The sequence below is a fragment of the Malaclemys terrapin genome, chromosome 2, assembly GCF_027887155.1.
Source record: "Malaclemys terrapin pileata isolate rMalTer1 chromosome 2, rMalTer1.hap1, whole genome shotgun sequence".
NCBI lineage: Eukaryota > Metazoa > Chordata > Testudines > Emydidae > Malaclemys > Malaclemys terrapin.
The window spans coordinates 284,229,505-284,250,164 of NC_071506.1; the positions used below are offsets into that span (position 1 = coordinate 284,229,505).

General features: G+C 53.1%; 1 protein-coding gene across 3 annotated transcripts in view; it reads left to right on the forward strand.

Moving 5' to 3' along the window:
- The window catches only part of DHX30 (DExH-box helicase 30), a 40,561-nt gene extending 20,161 nt beyond the window's left edge, over nucleotides 1-20,400 (forward strand). The window contains exons 4-19 of one of the 3 annotated variants that reach the window (XM_054016823.1): nucleotides 282-637; nucleotides 1,514-1,637; nucleotides 3,978-4,127; nucleotides 5,141-5,293; nucleotides 6,651-7,472; nucleotides 8,557-8,635; nucleotides 10,143-10,247; nucleotides 11,568-11,743; nucleotides 13,402-13,608; nucleotides 14,215-14,296; nucleotides 14,852-15,045; nucleotides 15,127-15,286; nucleotides 15,766-15,923; nucleotides 16,555-16,662; nucleotides 16,979-17,114; nucleotides 18,146-20,400. In XM_054016823.1, coding sequence (XP_053872798.1) covers nucleotides 282-637; nucleotides 1,514-1,637; nucleotides 3,978-4,127; nucleotides 5,141-5,293; nucleotides 6,651-7,472; nucleotides 8,557-8,635; nucleotides 10,143-10,247; nucleotides 11,568-11,743; nucleotides 13,402-13,608; nucleotides 14,215-14,296; nucleotides 14,852-15,045; nucleotides 15,127-15,286; nucleotides 15,766-15,923; nucleotides 16,555-16,662; nucleotides 16,979-17,114; nucleotides 18,146-18,381 — 3,246 coding nt within the window. In that variant the 3' untranslated portion in view covers nucleotides 18,382-20,400. The other 2 variants (XM_054016821.1, XM_054016822.1) reach the window with 2 other exon arrangements.
- Nucleotides 20,401-20,660: the final 260 nt, after the last annotated feature.

The window sequence follows — 20,660 nt, forward strand, 5'->3', positions numbered from 1 at the left end:
GCCCAGCCTTTGTAAGCAACGGCATGATACAAACCACTGTATGTGATCGAAAGAGAAATCAGCATTTCCCTTTTAAGGAGTGACTATAAATAGGTACAGGAGGAATATTCTTTTTGAAAGTATGAAAGTCCCTTTTCAGCTTCCTTTCACTCTCCTGGACGCAAGGGATTCATCTCTGCATTTCTCCCTTCGGACCAAGCATGGTCCCGCTCTGCTTTAGAAGTTGCCCAGTCCTGCTAGCTCCCTACAGCTGTCTAACCGTGTGTGACTCTTTCATTCAGGGCTGGGGGTTGTTAGGGCCCAGGAATGAGCTGTTTGATGCTGCAAAGTACCGAATCCTCGCTGACCAGCTTGGCTGCCCGGAGGACAAGTGGTGCCCCGAAAGCAGATGGCGTTCCAAGTCTGGACCATCTCTGGCTGACTTGTCGACTTGTTGGAGACGGGTGGAACCAGATGACTCCATCCAGTCCATGGAGCAAGGCAGGATGCCTAAAGCGTTGAGAAGAGAGGAGCTGGAGGAAGGGGAGCTAGAGGAGGGGGAATTGGAGGAAGGGGAGCTGGAAGAAGACACGATTGATGTTACTGATTACCTGTCTATGGCACAGAACGAAGCTCGGACCCCAGCTAGAGACATGAGGTAAAATCATGTTCCGACAAGCTCACTAAAGCAGGGGAATAGTGAGAAAATGGTCCGTGCACTGGCTGATATATCCCCATAGACCTCAAAGTTGACCTCTCAATGCCCACAACATAGTGAGCACAGAGAGGACTTCAGCAGAGTCTGAACATAAAGCTCGTGTGCCAGGCTCCATGAGGATGCCACGCATGCTGTGCCACTCCATGGTGGGTCTGCCTGCTTTCATACCTAGGTCAGCACTAGAGGGCATGGGGGTCTTTTCTGGACTTCTGCTCTTCTGACAGGCAGTTGCCCCAGCTTTACTCATGATCAGCCTCATAGATCTGGTGGGGAGCAGTTCTCCTGGCCCGCAGAGTTTGTCATCTCCAAAAGCCACACTTAAATTTGGCAGTCTTTTTAAACCTTGCCAGTGTCCTCCAGGTGAAGGACAAGTCAGGACCTGTATTTCCCCTTTTTTAAAGGGAAACAATTTGGGACAAGAGGGGAAATGCTTCGAAATTGACTTTGTCTCCTAAAGAAGTAGTAAAAGCCATTCCTGTATTCCAGTTTGCATTGCAACTGTAAATATTTGGGACGACAGTTACTTTCAGTAGAAGCTAGAATTCTGACTTGGAGGTTCCATTGGCTAAAGCGATTGTCTTCATTCTGAGTTCTGTAACGCAATGTAATGGTACTCTCTACCCAGTTGGCTGCAAACCCTCCATTGCTAATTAACTCCGTAATCTCCTGTACTCGCATTGTATTCTTTAATTACTCGATTTTAGGCTATGGCAAAGGAGCTGGAGGGGGAAGGGTCTGAGCACAAATAGAATTGGGGAGAAGAGAGATTTGTTTGTTTGTTTACGTACCTGAACTGTTTTACTTTCCGTCTTGCAGGGGAGGGGCCTCTGTTGAAATGACAGATGACAACAATGCCATCAGGGCTCTGACCCAGTTCCCTCTACCCAAAAACCTTCTGGCCCAGGTGATTCAGATTGCAACCTCTTCCTCCACAGTCAAGGTGAGTTGCTGTTCAAATGGCCTCTCCCATCTCCTCTGGTTGGGAATTTGCCTTTCAGCGGCTGGGAAGGATGGGCTGCAGCGATTGAAAGGGTGTAGATTTCAGGGAAGGAGAAGAATTCTTTGGGGTTCTCCAAGGGCTGGCTAGATAGTGATGGGCTGAAATTAGGCTGAAGAACAGGAAAACCTTATTGACAGTGAAACTTGGGGAAGAGTCCCTCAGGAGAAGCAGTGGGAGTGTTGTTACTCAAACAAGAAGCTGTTGTTATATGTGGGTTTGTGTTTTTGCTGGGGTGAATTGTGCTGCAAGCCCCCTTGATTTGTGCAGCCAGCCAGAGCATATCCTGTATTCTGAGAATTTTGTAATGTTCATTGGTGGTCAAATTTGTCCAGAACTCCACTCCTGCCTACATCTCTGCTTTCCTTCTCCTTCCTCTAGCGCTTCACCCACCTCCTTTTCAGACTTTGTTGTGCCCTGCACACGCTGAAAAAAAGTTTGACAAGCTTTGCCCCTTGTATCTTTCACCTTCTAACTCCCTCCTTCCATGAAGTGCTCCACACAGCAGCCTGTTTATGTCTTGTCTTGGTACTGACCAAGCCTTTAGTATGTGAGCTCTCAGGGGAAGGGGTTTAGCACAGGTCACCTCTGACTACGTGGATGCTGCTATATAAACTACTGGCTTAGTGTATGGGGGAAAGCAATGCATGTGAAATACCTTGATTTTTAGTAAGGTCTCACATGACATTCTCATAAGCAATCTAAGGAAATGTGGTCTGTATGAAATTACTGTAAGGTGGGTGAATAACTGATTGAATGACTGTACTCAGTGGTTTGCTATCTAACTCAGAGGACATATCTGCTGGGGACCCACATGGTTCTGTCCTGGGTCCAGTACCACTCAATATTTTAATTAATGACTTGGATAATGGAGTAGAGAATGTGCTTATAAAATTTGCAGATGACATGAAGCTGGGAGGGGTTGCAAGCACTTTGGAGGACAGGATTAGAATTCAAAATGACTTTTTGACAAATTGGAGAATTGGTCTGAAATCAATAAAATGAAGTTCAATAAAGACAAGTGCAAAGTACATATGCAGTATAGTTGTAGCTGAGTTGGTCCCACGGTATTAGGAAGCTTGTCTCTCTCACCAACAGAGGTTGGTCCAGTGAAAGATATTACCTCACCCACCGTGTCTCTCTAAGAGCTGGTCCACACTAAGCCCCCAGTTCGAACTAAGATACGCAACTTCAGCTACATGAATAACGTAGCTGAAGTATCTTAGTTCGAACTTAAAGGTACTTACCGCGGGTCCACATGCGGCAGGCAGGCTCCCCCATCGACTCCGCCTACTCCTCTCGCGGAGCAGGATTACTGGCGTCGATGGCGAGCACTTCCGGGATCGATTTATCGCATCTAGACAAGATGCGATAAATCGATCCCAGAAGATCGATTGTTTGCTGCCGAACCAGCGGGTAAGTATAGATGTACCCTTAGTGCAAAGTACTTCATTTAGGAAGGAAAAATCAGATGCAAAAAAACACAAACTGGGGAATAACTGGCTTGGTGATAGTACTGCTGAAAAGGATCTGTGGATTATAGTGGATCACAAACTGAATATGAGCCATCAGTGTGATGTAGTTGTGAAAAAGGCTAATCTAATTCTGGGGTGTATTAAAGGTGTGTCGTATGTAAGACACGGGAAGTAATTGGCCCACTCTGCTCGGTACTGGTGAGGCCTCAGCTGGAGCACTGTGCCCAGTTCTGGGTGCCGCACTTCAGAAATGACGTGGAAAACCTGACCCAAAAGGAAAGGTTAAAAAACTAGCATGTTTAGTCTTGAGAACAGATGACTGAGGGAGGACCGGATAAGTTTTCAAACATGCAAAGGGCTGATATAAAGAGGATGGTGATCAACTGTTCTCCATGTCCACTGAAGGTAGGACGAGAAGTAATGGGCTTAATCTGCAGCAAGGAAGGTTTAGGTTGGATATTTAGGAAAAAATTCTCACTATAAGGATAGTTAAGCTCTGGAACAGGCTTTCAAGGCAGGTTGTGGACTCCCCGTCACTGGAGGTTTTTAAGAACAGGTTGGACAAACGCCTGTCAAGGATGCTCTAGGTTTACTTGTTCCCTGTGCTGAGGCAGGACCTGGGCTAGACGATCTTTTGAGGTCCCTTCAAGCCCTACTTTTCTGTGATTCTATTCCAGAAGGTACTGAGATAAAATCTTGCATGTAAAACTGCCCTGCTGTTTAGGTAATATAGCCTAGTAAGCTTTTCAGAGGCTCCCTCTGAATAAACCAGCCTTTTTCCCTCACAAGCTGCCTGTCTCTCTTTCAGGAATTCATGCAGTTCCGTACCGTGGGCACCAAGACTAAGATCTGCAAGCTCACTCTGCGCTGGCCCTGCCCGATGACCTTCGCTGCCAAGGGCCGCCGCAAGGTTGAGGCCGAGAACAAAGCAGCAGCACTGGCCTGCCAGAAGTTGAAGGTGAGTGGCATGTGTCTGGTAGCAAATCTTGATGTGGCTCCTACCACAGCATCTCTTCCATGCAGGCACTATCCAGCCTGCTGTGAATGGACACTGTTCGTACCAGATCTGTCCTATTCGGGGGGCCAGGCTGAGCCTCTGAGACCTAAGGCTGCTGCAGTTTCTGTGACTCAGTCTGCATTCCCTGCTGCCACCTAGCGTTGACTCCATGGGTAAGCCTGGGGTCAGAATTGTCCTGGTCTCTAGGCTGATGCCTTAAGACTCTGTGCAGGGGCACAGCAATGGAGTTGAGAAACAGATCGTGAACCTCCATGGTGCTGATGGGGGGGGTTTGGCCCATCGGCAAAGTGATGTGAAAAGATCAACCTGCGAGTGGTGGGTCTGTCTTTTCAGCCACCTTGCTGCCTCCAGACAGGGTAGGCTGTCTCCCTGCTCCTTCAGGCGGGTCAGTCTGACCACTCTGTTCTCCTAGCTTCATGGGGAATTACCTGGCTCCAAAATCAATGGGGAGCAGGCAGGCAGGAAAGACTATTCCTGGTCGGCTACCTACTGAAGTTTGTGGAAATGCCAGTAAGAGGCTCTTGTAAGTGGGCCCTACTGGAAATTACGGCCTATGCCATTCCTCTGATGTGAATCTTCCTTGGCGAATTTCCCCATTGGCATTGGTGGCAGGGACAGCACTGGGCTCCAGTTTGTGTATTTCACGGCAGAGAAGATCCTGTAGGGTTCCCCCGGGTCTCAGCCTCCTGCCCTGGTGAAGGCAGGAATTGTTGGGGTTGGGACCTTCCTGGGCAGGGAGACTGGACCTTCCTTGCACACCACCTTCCTTTGGGGAAGGGGCTCTCAGTGGCTGGGCAGGGAGAAGCTAAGCTAGATGAAGAGAATGGCTCTTGCAGTCAAAGCTAGTCTGGCTCTGAAAATGCTGACTTAATTCTCATCTGTGCTGTGTTCCCTTCCCATCCCCTAGACACTGTTTCATGTTTACTGTCCCCGTTTGTCTCCCTCCTTTCCAGAGCCTTGGCTTAGTAGACAAGAACAACAACCCACTGAGCCATGCCATGTACAACATGACGTCCCTCAGGGAGCTGGGCGAGAATCAGAGGAGACCCTGCCACATCAAAGTCCCTGAGGCCACTCTGCGTAAGATCGAGAACTACCTGAACCACGTAAGACTTATTCACGTGTCGTAGGGCCACCTCGGGGCAAAGGGGGCAGCTAGGTTCCCTGTCCCTGAACCAGCCGAGCCACAGGTATCATACGATAGCGTATGAACTCAGTGAGCTGGTGTTGTCAGCTGTGTACTGAGAGCGCTGCTTTGGTGATCCCCCCCAAACTGGGGATCTTGGGTGTGGAACTGGCTTATTCACAAATCATTCAGGGTAATGACTGCTGTCTTTGTTAAGCTCGCCTGTGCTAACTATACAGTGATCTCTGCTTCATTTACTTGGCTTACGATAAGCAGCTGTGAGTATTTGTGGATGGCCCATGGGGATTTTTCTCTCATGGCACTGAATGCATTAAATGTTGGGTGCAACTTTTGTAAGGGTCCTAGAGCAGTAGGTGCTGGTTACACAAGGCACTTTACCAAGAAGTCTCGATTCTCAACCCAGAACCAGGCTGGGATGCTGAAATCAGTGAGAGTTGTGCCCACTTCCACTAGGACAGAGGCTGGTCTCGGGTGGTTGTCCAGTATCCAGTAGATGGTGGTACTCTGCAGTCAGTACAGCATCAGTGTCCTGGCCTGTTTCTGGGAAGCGCTGTGCTGCTGGAAGTGCCATTGTTTGGGTAAGACCAACTCCTGAGATCCTGACTTGTGGGCTCTAAAACGCTTGTAGTCCTTTAAACCTGAATAGGCATGTTCTGGTCGAGTCCTGACCTGAGGAACTGCGTTCTGCTCCCTAAAACCCCCTTGTGCTTTCCATGGGATCTGAGATTCATTTCTTGCCACAAGCTGTCGTGTTGCTGTGTATAACTGAACAGCAGTTGGCCTGACTGCCTGAGGGGATAGGGTTATTTCACAGCACCTAAAGCACTGCTCATGTAAGGCCTGGCCCCTGCCCTGGGGCACTTACTCTATTTGTAGCATTGGATTGCATGGGGGTGGAAGGCAGGCAGGCTGGGTGACCACTACATGATGCTGCAGTTTCTCTGTTCTGTCTTGGGCATTGCATGGAGGGTCAGTTATCAGGGCTCTGAAATCTTTGTTGAACGGATTGAGTGCTCCACACGAGGTTTGGAATGAGGCAAGCGTAGAGGGCTAGCTGAGGGCTGGTGTGCCAAGCAAAGGGGATGCTTTGAGGTTATGTTCTGAGCTGAGTCTTTACAAAATGAGAATTTAGAAGTTGAATTACCCAAAGGACAGGTTGCGACCTGCTCCTGGCCATGCAGTCGGTGCCAAAGCCAGCATCCTGCCTGCTGGTCCCCAGCTCTGACCCCGCAACATGCCCTCCTGACGTTCTGTGTTCTAAGGAGCTGCTTCAAAGTTAAGCATCTGTCTGTGCCAATTTTCTCCTCCTCCCTCAGTACCCGGTGGCCTCAAGGGAATCCAGGCCTCGGATTGCTGACGACATGATGAACCTGAGTAAGGAGTCTGGTGCGATCAGTGATGCCATCACAGGGAAGACCTACACGCCCATGTCAGAGGGGGAGGAGGTGCGCCTGAGCCAGAACCTCCTGGCCCTTTGGAAGAGGAGGGGTTCATTGTGGCTGGAAAGCCACCAGCTGCCTGTCGATCCTCACAAGGACACCATCTTGTCGGCCATTGAGCAGAATCCTGTGGTGGTCATAGCAGGAGACACCGGCTGTGGGAAAACCACCCGGATCCCTCAGCTGCTGCTGGAGCGTTACATCCTGGAGGGGCGCGGCGCCCGCTGCAACGTGGTGATCACCCAGCCGAGGAGGATCAGCGCCATCTCGGTCGCCCAGCGGGTTGCGCAGGAGCTGGGTCCCAACATGAGGAAGAACGTGGGTTACCAGGTGCGGCTGGAGAGCAAACCGCCAGCCCGGGGAGGAGCCCTGCTCTTCTGCACGGTGGGCATCCTCCTGCGAAAGCTGCAGGGGAACCCCAGCCTGGAGGGGGTCAGCCACGTGATTGTGGACGAGGTCCACGAGCGGGACGTCAACACCGACTTCCTGCTTATCCTGCTGAAGGGCATCCAGAAGCTCAACCCCGACCTGCGCCTGGTCTTGATGAGCGCCACCGGGGACAACCAGCGCTTCTCGCAGTACTTTGGGGACTGCCCCGTGGTCAAGGTGCCAGGTTTCATGTACCCAGTGAAGGAATATTACCTGGAAGAGATCCTGGCCAAGCTGGGCCGGCACAGACACCGGCACTACGAGGTGAAGGTGAGCGTGCTGCGCACTCTGATTTGTTTCCCTGTCTATGGCACTAACCCCGGGGATGGCTAGCGGTGAAAAGAGATTTGGGCTGGGGCTAGTTCCTTCCTGCTGCACTTCTTCTGCGCTAGCCCAGTGCTGCTGGGTTTGCGTTGCCAGCTGTTGGCAAAGTTTTAATTCCAGCCCAGACCTCCTGAGGTTCCCATTAGGTTTGGTTAGATCCCATTTATGACCTTCGTCTAAAGTCTGAATCAGATCTCAGACTTGGCTCTAAACTCCTTGGCAGTGGCTCCGTTGTAATGAAATGTTAACTCCCTATGGGTTTGCCTGCACTTGAATGCTTTGAGATAGTTCTGTCCTTGGATACATGCTGCAGCTTGGGCATATTTTCCTGAACTCCGTCCCCCTGGAACACGTCCCTGTGTATAGATTCTTCATAATATTTGTTGGCTTCTGGGGTGTGTCCAATCTCTCTTCTCTCCCCCCCTGTCCCCCCCCCCCCCCCCCCCCCCCACACACACACACACACACACACACACACACACACACACACACACACACACACACACACACACACACACACACACACACACACAGCATTACTCTTTCTGGTTCTGTTATCCTCTTAAAAGGCCTTTACCACTCCAGATGCCTGCCCCACTCCTTGGGTGCGCTCTCTTTCTCACTTGCAAAGAAAAGCTGCTGCCGCGTGCTGCCCAGTTGATTCACTGACGTCCCAGTCTCACGTAGCACCCTCCTGCCCCCACCAAAATCCATGATTTAAATGAGCTGCTGGTGACCATTTCATACGTAATGCTGATATTTACAAATACTTGCAGACGCTCACAGATGGGGGAAGGGAGGTGGTATCCTCACTGTACAGCAGAGGTTGTGACCAGAGTGAATCTGAGCCTAAATTCAAGCTCCTGGAGTTCTTGTCTCATAGTGCTGTGATCAGACTACTAGCCCATATCTCTTATTAAAGGTGTTTGCCATCTTAGGGGGATGCTGCGGGGTGTGTAGCACCCCTCTCCCCAGCCCATTGGGTCACTGCCGCTACCTTGGTATTTACATATCCTCTCCTGTTTCTCAGCAATCAGATGATGAATGTGTCCTCGACCTTGAGCTGATCACTGACCTTGTGCTCCAGATCGATGCCCATGGAGAGCCAGGTAGGTGCTGCTTTACTTTCTCCCTTGCCTGGGGTTTTGGAGGATGGGGAAAGAGCAGGTGAAGCCTGGACCCTTTGCCAAAGCAGATCAGATCCATAAAATAGGGCTGGCTCCTGCAAGGGGCTGGCATCCTGTCTTTCTCTATGGGCACTGAAGGTACTTGGCAAAACCAGCCCTTGATCCTTGTACTGCGCTGGCTGAGAGCACTGTCTTCTGGGTCCAGGTGGTGAAACAGCCACAAAATTTAGGTCAACGATGCCTGAAAGCACCTGTGTGAATGTGCCATCAACCCCTTTGTATTGGATCTGCTCTCTGAGCTCTTTTGCCCTGAGGCAGCCCAGGGTAAACCCTATTGTCGTTAGTGTGCAGCTGCCCTGTGCCCAGGGCTGCTAGAAGCTACAGAGAGACCCCATGTCTGGGATTCACTGAGGCTGCAAGAAGATCTGAAGAGTTTGTCAGCAAAGGATGCACTCCCTGGTAACTGTTGGGCCTGCATATTGCAGAGTCATAAAAGAGTGAGCCAAGCAAGTGGATTTGTGTGTAAAGGCGTGGCCATATAATAAAAAGGGGGTGATGTTCCCAAGTCTCTTGAGATCGCATCAGTAGCTGTACGTCAGTTGGCACGTCTGTCTTGGGGATAAAGTAACCCGCTATACGAATGCACCGTGCAACTTTGCATCAGGTACGGGAGAGCAGTGACCTTACTTTGAATCTCCTGGAGTGTGCAGCGTGGTGTCTGGACACTGGGTAGAGTGGTGGCAAATACTATTTGACCTGCATGGCATTTTTCAGCGTGCATTATCGGGCTTCAGAGATGTCGACACACTGTACCACTGAAATGCAGCCACACCCCTAGGACAAAGTGCAGCAGCTGCTGCATTTGTACCAGTGCCCAGGGATCTTACGTTCCCACAGAGCAGACAGGATCTCGGATTATTTTTTTAAGCTTGAACTCCTCCCAGTAAACTGCCTAGAATGCTCCTTCTCCCCAGGAAGGATGAAGGCTGGTTTCGAAACTCTGCTTTTAGGAAGTCTGACAGCGAGCTGTGATCTGAGGACACCTGGTGCTGTCTGTCTGTCTCAATGGCAGAATACCCCATGAGCCAGCCACCATGAAGGAGTTGGTTATACTGTGTCTAAGTGCTCTGACAGGCTGCGTCATGTATTAAATCACCCACTATGTTCTCCCTCTTGATTTGATTTTATAACTCCCCGGGGTCCCCAGGCTGGAGGGGTGGCTCACCTGGTGCTGTCTGTGATCTGTATGGGCATGTGTCTGACAGGTTTCAGTGGTGATCATGCCTGATAGGTCGGTACCACAGACTTGGTAACCTGTTAGTCTCCTGTTCAAGTTTCTGGGTCTAGACGGGAAAATACTGGGCTTCCCCAGGACTCCTTGGAGAGTGGGAGACCTGGCACAGAGGTTAGAGTCGCGGTATCTGTCTGCAGCTTGGAAAAGAGCTCCATGCATCTCTGTGTTGCCTGTTCTGCACTTGATCCTTTGCAGGTGGGGTCCTCTGCTTCCTTCCTGGCTGGCAGGAGATCAAAGGAGTGCAGCAGCGCCTGCTGGAAACACTCGGCTCTCAGAACACCCGGTACCTTGTCTTACCAGGTGAGATGGCTCTCCAGTGCTTGGGGGAGAGGGAGAGATGGGTGGGGCTGAAACGTGGTATTCGAGGTAACGCTTCCAGCTGTTGCTGTCTGATGCAGAATGAGTTTGGATGCATCAGAACACTGGTAACCCTGTCACCTAACTGTACATTTGGGGCGGGTTGCCCAGGCCATGCTGGCCTGCTGCTGCTGAGGCCTGTGGGGACATGAGGGGGACAAACTCACTCCGTCTGCCATCATGGAACCCACCGAATGCCATGTTCACCATAGATATGTGCTGAGCTCCTAAATGGCGTAGCAAGGGGAATCTCCACCTATGAACTCCAGGGCCCCTGAATCAGCTGCTGTAAGCTGGAGCCAGCACAGAGCTCTGCTGGGGCCAGGGAATTGGGCAGAGTGAGGGCTGGGTGTGTGGGATTCCGAATTCTAGGTGCAGCTTTGCACTGCGCATGTAATTTAGTTCTTATCCCAATGGGATGTTGTAAAACATTTTTGCAAAATAGTGTTTCATATCTGGTGCCTTCCCGCCACACACCAAATGGCCGAGCTCCATAACCAGGCTGCGGCATGCTGGGTTGCATGAGCAGGAGCTGCTCTCCTCTGAAATATGCTCGCTTATTTCTGGGCCAGTTGCTCCACTTACCTGCTGTTCTTTGGGGCCCTCAGCATGCAAGCCCATCTGCTGTCGGGAATTTCCCCAGGTCCCTGAGCCATAAGAGGAAATGTGTGGGATGGAGTTACAGGCCTTTGGCATTACGTCATAGCTGAGCCAGACCCAATCCCTTAAGCGGGGCCAGGAGGAAGAGTGGGGTGGGAAAAGTGGTGTCCTCTTTAAAAAGTGGAAATGCAAGAACCATGCAGAATGGAATGTCTCCACCTGTGGGTGGGAGGAGGTACTACATCTCCTACAATTAGGAGATATTTTTTTTTTAGGTCACAGAGATTGAAATGAGCCCTTCCTATCTGCAGCACCTGGAGTATTTTGCCATCTGCTGTTTCATTTTACTGTGCTTAACCCTTCCAAAGGTTGGTTTTGGGATTATTGGAGGATGCAGTGGTGGGTCTGATGAGTAAGCCTGGGAGAACCATTGGTTGGCTGTTCACAGTAATGCCAACATTAGAAACAACTTTCTTTGCATGTGACAGCAGTGACTAACCCCAGCCTCTCGCAAGGGACTGAGAGAAGGTGCCTACGTGAAGGAAGAGCATGAGCAGTATAGGGAGAGCTCTGGAGGGCTAAGTAGACCTGACCACCTTCCTAACTGGTCAGCACCAGTTAGGCAGAGCAGGACAGGGCTAACTCTGCATTTTCTCATGCCAGTGCACTCCAACATCCCCATGATGGACCAGCAGAACATCTTCCAGCGGCCCCCGCCTGGAGTGAGAAAGATCGTCCTGGCTACCAACATTGCTGAGACCTCCATCACCATCAATGACATAGTGCATGTGGTGGACAGCGGCACTCACAAGGAGGAGCGCTATGACCTCAAAACTAAGGTGCTGGCTCTTCCTTGCCCCGTGTGTCTTGTGTGCATTCCTGGAACACGCTGCAGCTGATGCATGATTCTTAAAGCAGCATTTGAGATGCCCCCGGCCTGCCATTAACTCCTTGGTGCTCAGGGCTTGAATCGCTGAGTCACTTTGTACGTGATCTCCGCAGAGCAGGGATAATTGCTTTCCTTCCCTCCTTCCCCTCCCAAAATCTCAGAGGCGGGTCAAAAACAAAAAATCCTTGGCCATTGTGGCTGTCTGAGCCAACTCCCTCCCAGTGCACCGCCTGCCCCAGTGTGCACCAGGAGACTCACCCCTGAACAAATCCTGTTGTCCGTGTGCCACCCTTAGGCAGGGAGATCTACAGCGGGTACTTACAGCCCTCCCTAACAGACTCCCATCAGTCACTTCCTAGTAGCCAAACCGAGCCGGCTGCGGCTCCACCAGCCGGAGCGAGCGCTGTTGAATAGGGGCATGAGGCAGTGCTTCTGCCGCGCACTGGGCTCCTGATTGCCCAGACATCGAGAGAGACTGAAAAGGATTTAAAGCGGGTTCTTCATCAGCATAGCACTAGGCCCAGGCCCCCCGGGAGCCCCTCTCCCTGGAGCCAGCAGCATTCAGCGAGGCAGTGTGCTGGGTCTCAAATGAATTTGTGCTGTGGCTGCATGTGTGGCCACAGCAAATTCATGGTGGCCTCAGTTATGACAGTTAAAATAGACTATTGACAGCCTGTTCCCTCCAGAAGTCGTGGTGGCCGTGCTTGAGAATCACTGAGCTAAAGGATGTGCTGTTGAATATTGCCGGGGGGGGGGAGTGTGCAGACTTTGTCCAGCAGATGGCGCCAAACTTGGCGTTTCCCTTCAGCTCAGACAGGGATGAGGGAGAGAAGCCGTGAAGGAGGAAGGCAGAGGCTAAGGTGTGCACAGCATGCATATCCGGCTTGTTGGCTGCGGTCATTGCAGCAGGGCAGCACAACAGGAACACGGGTTCGATTGGTGGGATAGCTTGTGTGTTTATTGCTGCTGTTTGGCAGACGTGTGAAATCAAGCTCCCTTCTGCCCAACTCTGGAGGTTGCCTTAGTGGAAGGTAAAGGTCCCATGGTTCTTTCCAATGCCCTGCCGTAGTGCTGGGGGTGGTGTGTGTCTGAGATGCCAGGGTTTGTATGAAATGGACAAGCAAGGTCCTTGCCCACTCTGCAATCAACTAAGGATTGTTTTATCCAGCGCTCCCCTCCTCCAAATCCCAGTATAAGTGTCTACACTTTACATACCTAGTTTCCCCTGTCGCTTGCTGCAATGTTCATTATTGCTGCTCCTGATTAGGTGTTCAGCCCCAGAGGCAGTTGCATCTCGGTGGTGGGTACAGTTACCCTTTGTGTCTAGTCCCTATAGCAGGTTGTTTGCAAAGCACTTGGCCCCAAAAGGGGTGTATGGGTGTGGGTGTCACTCACTGGCCTAGGACTGAGGAGAAGGGGGAGAGCTTCCCAGCTCCTGCAGTGGGACTCTGCACGCTAGAGAAGCAGCTTGCCAGCTAGGTCTGAGCTAGGTGACATGGACAGCTCTTGGGGCAGGGGTTCCTTGGCTCTCTGGGCTAGAGGGGGAGCTTGGTGAAACAGACTAAATCGCAGCAGGAGCACTTGCCTCTAACACTCCTCTTCCCCCAGGTCTCCTGCCTGGAAACGGTGTGGGTGTCCAAGTCCAATGTCGTGCAGAGGCGAGGGCGTGCTGGCCGCTGCCAGTCGGGCTTTGCCTATCACCTCTTCCCTCGCAGCCGCCTGGACAAAATGCCCACTTTCCAGGTTCCTGAAATCCTGCGCACTCCCCTGGAGAATCTGGTGGTGCAGGCCAAGATCCACATGCCAGAGAAGACGGTAGGTGTAGCACGCGGCTCGGAGACCACAGTGCTGGCGGAACTCCCTCTGCCAGCGTGTTTCTGCCCGCTCTGTGCCCCTTCCAGTCAGTGGTTTTGAGCTCAGGTCTGCAGGTAGTAAACAGGGGAAATCCAGGGTGCTGCAGGAGGTGCTGATAAGTAGGTAGGATGTTCCCCGAGACTTGGTAATGACCCTGTGTGCCAGCACCATGCTTAGGGGGCCCTATGGTCTTGTCCAGGGATACTCATTAAAGATCCTGTTTGCCTGAGCACTGATAATTTCACTTTGCTTCCCTACACTCCCCTTATCGTTTCAGTGAGCTACCGTTTTCGCCACCTCTTCCTGCCCTAGACAGTAGTGCTAATGCAGGGAGCCCCCCAGAGGGAAATGTGCAGATTAGCCAGGGTTAGCGCCCGGCGTACGTGGTGCCATGCGGAAACGCAGAGCACTGAACTCAGCTCCCTGCGGGTAAGCAAAGGAGGAAATGACATTCCAGTGTTTCGATGTAGAGCAGCCATTTCTGGGCAGGGTGGAGAATTCTTTTGCGTGGGTCAGAGTCGCTCCTGCGCTGGGGAACCTCATGTTGTCTCTGCGTGTGTGTTGCAGGCAGTCGAATTCCTCTCCAAGGCTTTGGATAGCCCTGACATCAAAGCTGTGGATGAAGCTGTGATCCTCCTACAGGAAATTGGTGAGCTCACTCTGAACGTGGAAAGGCCACAGCGCCTGTCCAGATATAAGAAGCTGGGCTTGGGACGGGATCCTCTTGCTCTGGGTTGGAGTGGGATCTGAGCCCTCGATCAGAGCGGGGAGTAGCTGGAACCATTCCAGCCATATTCACTTAGCTTGTGCTGGTCTAACTCTTGATTTCGCGCACTGCTTTGGTTATTGGGGTAGATAGAGAGGGAGGAGAGTGGTGGTTCTAGGAGTTACAGCTGGGTGCTCAGCTGACCACGTGGTCATCTTGCAGCCCTTTCACTCTTTCCTAAGAGGTCCGAAGCTGCTGGGGGTCAGTGACTCCCCCGGGGCAATGTACTCCCGAAGGTTCGTGGCTGGAACCCAGGGGGCCGTGCCCATCCTGGAGGTGACTTATTGGCTGGCACCCCAGTCTCCTGCGTCAGATTGCAGGGTACTTGCCCTGCCTGCTGAGAGACACGGTGCCAGAAACCAGTGGCCTCCCCTTCCCGGTCCTGTCGGTGCTGCGGGGAGGCTGATGGATGTGCCCCCTGGCGGGGTTCTGTTGCAGGAGTGCTGGATCAGCGGGAAGCCCTCACCACGCTGGGCAAACGCCTGGCCCAAATCTCCACAGACCCTCGGCTGGCCAAAGCCATTGTCTTGGCATCCATCTATCGCTGCCTTCATCCGCTGCTCGTCATCGTCTCCTGCCTCACTCGGGACCCCTTCAGCAGCAGCCTGCAGAACCGAGCGGAGGTGGACAAGGTGAGGGCTGCCCGCCAGGGCCGTGGCAGGGAGGGAGCGAAGAGGGTTTGTTGCTCATCTAACTCAGCTTCCTGGCTCTAGGCCAAGGCCATTCTGAGCGGAGAGAGCGGGAGCGATCACCTGGCCTTTGTCAGGGCCGTGGCCGGCTGGGAGGAGGTGCTGAGGCGCAGAGACAGCCGTGCCAGAGATAACTACCTGCAGGACTACTTCCTCTACGCCCCCAGCCTGCGCTTCATCAACGGTGAGTCCTGCAGGCCCCTCCCACCGCAGGAGCAAGTGCCATGCCCAAGGGGTGAGAGCTTGGCTGTAATGGGGGTGGGAAGGGTGGGTGAACGTGGGGGGTGGGTGGGGGGAGACTCTGGGCAAATCCCTCGTGGGCGAGCCCCAACCTTCGAGTGACTGCACAGCTGGGCCTCCTGCCCCTCTGCACAGAAACTGCCAGGGAGCCTCAGGCCAGGCATTTGCCTGTGACAGCGAGTGAATCGGCCTTGCGTGACCCAGAGAGGTGTGGGTGCTTCTGCAGGAGTCAGTCTGTGTCTGACCACGGGTGCCCATCCCACGGAGGGAAGGGAGCAAAGGCTCCGTGGTGAAGCACCCGAGTGGGGAAAGGGCTGGCAGCTGTCTGGGTACAGGCTGTGAGCTGGGACTTAAAGAGGAGTGGGCAGCGGCTCCTGTGCTGAGAGCCGGGTGCTCATAACCTGCCCTGGCTCCTCCCCACAGGCCTTGTCAAGCAGTTCTCCGAGAACATCTACGATACCTTCTTGGTGTCGGCGCCCTCAGACTGCACCATGCCCTCTGCGGCCTGCAACCAGTACAGCGAGGAGGAGGAGCTGGTGAAAGGCGTCCTCATGGCCGGCCTCTACCCCAACCTCATCCAGGTAGGAGCCCCCCAGGTGATGGGAGTTCCCTCCCTTCCCCTGTGGCTGCCCCAGTCCCAGGGCTCAGCAGGCTGCCAGCACTCTTGGGCATTGTGCGGTGGGGCCACAATCTCCTGGCTCCCTGGACGTTGTCCATTTGCATAGTGTGTGAGAGGGTGGGGGGCTGTGTTCTGCAATCACTCTCCTTCCACTGGGGCTCTGTGCTCGTGTGTCTGTTGCTAGGGCACGGCCGAGGGCAAATTGCCTGCGCCCCATCCCGTGTGACATACTCAACCCCTCCCAGATCTCTCCCACTGCCAAACCAGCCAGGCCGTCTGGTCTCAACCACAGGCCTGTGCTCATCCAGCCATGGCTCATGGAGGCGATGGACAATTCCTCCCCCGCTGGGCTCCCCAATCCTCTGCCTCCTGTGACATGTTTTGCAGTAGCCAGGGCTGGCTAGCACGTCTTCCTGCCCACAGCTGTCACCTGCCAGCAGCAGGGAGAGGGCAAGGCTGCCGCAGCAGTTCAAGGTGGCCAGGAGGGAAATCCCTGCTCCGGTCTTGCTGGTTGCCCTGGATTCCAGCAGCACCTGGCAGGCCTGTGTGGAAACTGACTCTCCTGCTTGCTGAGGTGCCTTTCCTGTTCCCAGGTGAGACAAGGCAAAGTCACCCGGCAGGGAAAGTTCAAGCCCAACAGTTACTCCTATCGGACAAAGGCTGGCACCGTCCTGCTGCACAAGTCGACCATCAACAGGCAAGTGGCAGACGTGAGGGTGTGAACGTGGGGGCAGAGAGTCCTGGTGCACGCTGAGGCCAGCACCGCGGGGAAGGGAGTGAGCTCCCCGACAGTGGGGCTAGAACCTCCTCCTAGGCGGGTTTGCAGGGGCCGCTCTCTGCTGCCGCTCCGAAGAGGAGCTCCACTGTTCCAGGGCTGCCTGGCCTCGCCCTTTGGACAGGGCCGTCCCTTTGCGCTGGGCTGTGCCTGGCGTGTTGTAAGTGGCAGGGGTGGGGTGGGCTGGTAGCAGCTACCTGCATGTGGTCCGCAGTAACCCCCTGCTTTTCCTGACCAGGGAGGCCTCTAAGCTGTACAGCCGCTGGCTGACGTACTTCATGGCGGTGAAGTCCAACGGCGGGGTGTTTGTGCGGGACTCCTCCCAGGTCCATCCGCTGGCCGTGCTGCTAATGACTGACACGGATATCCACGTCCGAGGTGGGTGCTACGGCTGGTTTCCCCTGCTCTCCTGGTCGTGCTGCTCCGCAGTGCTGCCTTCCCACCTCTGCTCGGGCCCTGCCCCCGGCGGTAGAGGGGTGTAAACTGAGGCATTTGTCCGAGCAGGAGCCCTTGCTCCTGTGTGACTTCTCCCTGGTAGCTCCTGGTAGAGTTAACCCTTCGAGCACCATGGAGGCAGTGGTTACTTACCTAGAAACTGGTCTGCCCATTCCACCCAGCTGCTGGAGCCCACGCTCCCAGCCTTCCCCTGCCTGCTCCCAGTTCTGTGTCCTCTGCCGCTTGCATGGTAGGACTCTTGCTTTGGGCTGGATGCTGATAAGACGGATACACTGTGGCTTTCGGACCATTCCCCTCTGGCTGGCTTAGCGCCTGAGGTAGGAAGGGCTGCCAGACTCAGACAGTGTCTGAACAAGCAGGTGTTTGTGAAATCTCGTGCTCGGCAGCTAACGTTTCACAAGCTGGGCCCAGGTCCCGACCGCTCGAGGGCCTGACTTGTGTGACTACGCCAGCAAGAGGCAGACAATGGCTTCTAGCCTAAACTCTGTCACTTGGTGATTGAGGTGGGGGCTGGAGCCGAGGAACAATTTCTCCTCCCCGGGGAGATGCAGCTTTATCACTCCAGATGTAAGCAATACCTCAGCAGGCCCCAGGGTCTGTACAGCCTTGGGACCGTAACCACCTGTTCATGGCTAGTGTGGCCTTTCCCAGTCCCTTCCCAAGGCAGCAGCCTGGAGTGAGTGAGGGTAATGCCATCAGCTGCTTCTCCCTGTCTCCCTTTCGCATGTGCACAGACCTCGAGCTGCTCCTTCCCGAAATGTGTGGAGGAGCCTGAGTGCTCCAGCAGGTGAGAGCACAGTGTGCAGAGGGGATCTCAGACTTTGGCAGACTGAGGGCACATGGGGTGGGTCTGCACCAGGCCCTCCTGCTCCAGAGCATTGTGACACGCTGGGCCCAGTCAGCTCCATCCTGCTGGTTAACTCCACTCAACTGCTCCTCTCTTTTCCCCCAAGACGATGGCTGGCGGGCGACGGTCTCTCTGACCGACAGTGACCTTCTGGTACTGGAAGGAGACTCGTACACGATCCGCCTCTTGCGTGATTTCCGAGTGTCGCTCTCCAAGATGGTGGAGACCTGCCTGTGTTACGAAATGTCTGCTATCCCGGGGGACCTGCACCATCAGCACAGCCAGCTGCTTGACATCCTGGTGGATCTGCTCAAGGGACCTCCTGGCAGCTTTGGCGCCTAGACAGAGGTGGAGGATTGAGCGTGGGGACTTGTAATTTGTATAAAGATGTTCACAAATGTTTATTTAAATAAAGTTCTATTTATCCCTTGTGAAGTCATCTCTCTCCATCCTAGAAGATCAGTGTTGTCAGAATCTCCTGCTGTTGGCTCCGGGCATGGTCATCGTGTAGGAGGAACCAGCGCAACCCTGGCGTCGGCCGCTGCTGAGACACACAGAAGGGACTGGAAGTGCTGATGCCCCCGAGTTCAATGGAAAGCCACTTCCTCTCTTCCGAGGGTCGTTGTAGCCCCTGAACTGGAAAGCAATCGACGCTGCTGACTCCTGCAACCCTTCCGTCGCCTCCACCCCGCGGGGCGTGCCCAGAGCAGCTCTCCCCAGTTTGAGAGCTTCAACTTAGGAGGAAGTTGGACTTTCAGCTCATGGCTGTTCCTGCACTGAGGGTCGGGGCCAGCCAGAGCCGAGCTCGCAGCTCTGCTGCAGGGTAGTGGTTTGTCGTCTTAATTTTCCACTTGCTGAGCCCAGGCTGAAGAGGCAAGAGGGAGAGCGAGCCCCGGGAGGGTCTGGACCCGACATTCCATGCCGAGGGCATCTCTGAGCCCGTGGCAGCTAGAGGTGGTTTCCTGCTGCACAAATCAAGCTCAGTGTTGGCATTAGGAGTGTGAGATGTCATGTAGTTTCTATCTGCCTGTATTTTTGTCCTTTTTTGCTTTTTATTTTTTTAAATTTCTTGTTCTCCCTCTGTCAAGGAGGCCAGCTCCCTGTAACCTGTGCAACCCATAAAGCGATTGCAGAGGCCACTCATTCTGGTAGCCTGTTTCCTTGAGTAATGCTATTCCCTGTTTTACTATGACCTAGGACCAGAGTAGCACAGACGGAGGGTTCTGTGGCTAACGCACAACGTTCTCAGGCAAGAGCTCTAATCCCAGCTCTGTCTCCAGTCCCTGGCTGTCGATGAAGATAGCAGCCTACCTCACAGGGCTGTTGTGAGGATAAATTCACTAATGTCTGTAAAGTGTGTGAGACGGGTGGCTGGAGAGTGCTACAGCTGAGCTGGTATCGGAAAGTCGCTTTGCAGATGATGTCTATTATGAAGTGCACCAGAGGTGCAGGTGAAAGTCCTGTATCCTAACGTTGCAGGCGCCTGCTTGCTAGTACAGGCACTGCTACGGCTACTGCTGATCTGCCCAGCAGGGAAATGAAAGGTGGTCACTGGACTTGGGATTTGTTTTTATTTCTACTGCTCTTTGTAACTAAAAAGAGATTAACACTACCCTAATGGCAGCTGGCAGAGGCACCTGTGTGATGGAAAAAGGTCATAACTAGGCCTGGCCTGGCCCAGCCCAGAGTCTAGTTTAGGTATGGAGCACAGTATTGTAACTAGGTTCCCTGTTACCCTTCTAATTGGGCTGGTAATAAGCCACTAGGAGCTCCATCCTCCCACACGAGAGCCAGCAGCTTTCTGGGTATGGATTAACTACAGGAGCAAAAACTAGCCTGTTATGGCCTTGCACTGGGCTAGAACTGTGGCAAAGACATGAAGCAGCCCCTTGCCCTTGTAACTGAAGCACTCCATCTGGTGGAGTGGAGATGGAATCGCTCCGCTCTAGCTATGGCCTGAAGGACAGGCAGAGGGTGGGAAAGCTCACTGGGGGTGGTTCCAAGGGACCAGATGTCATTGGTGGCAGTGAGCTCCAGGCTCTCTTTGAGTAGCATTGTTCAGAACTGCACCTGAGGGAGGGGCTGTCCCAGGCAGCCTGGCGGTCTTGGACCCTGTAGTCATGCAAAACTTTTCATCTCCATTTCACTTGCTTGAGAGTTGTCACAATAATTTGACCAGTGTTTTACATTTTCAGTCTGTACAATAAACAGTATGGTTTTTCCCTTCCAGCAGGTAAAAAAAACTAAGCTATTGTCTAAATGGTTCAGAACTAGTGTGATATTGGGATACTTCAGTGGCTGTTATGTGATACTGGATCTTTTTACAACGTTAGATTAAAGACAATAAAAAGGGATAGAGTAGTAACCGGTTCTGTCCTTTATTAACCACTGTATTCAAAGCAGATTGTTCTCTTGCTACAGACTGCAGCCAAACAGCCTAGAATATGACCCCCCATGTCCCCAGCTGCATAATGTTTTTATTTTGCTGTATCGGTGACAATGGGAGGAAAGAGGTGAAGCTACCATTAAATCATAGTGCTGAACCCATAGGTGCTGCAGGCCTGGTGCTTGAGCGAGAGCAGTCGTGTGTGAATGGAGCCGATACCCTACTGCCAAAAGGT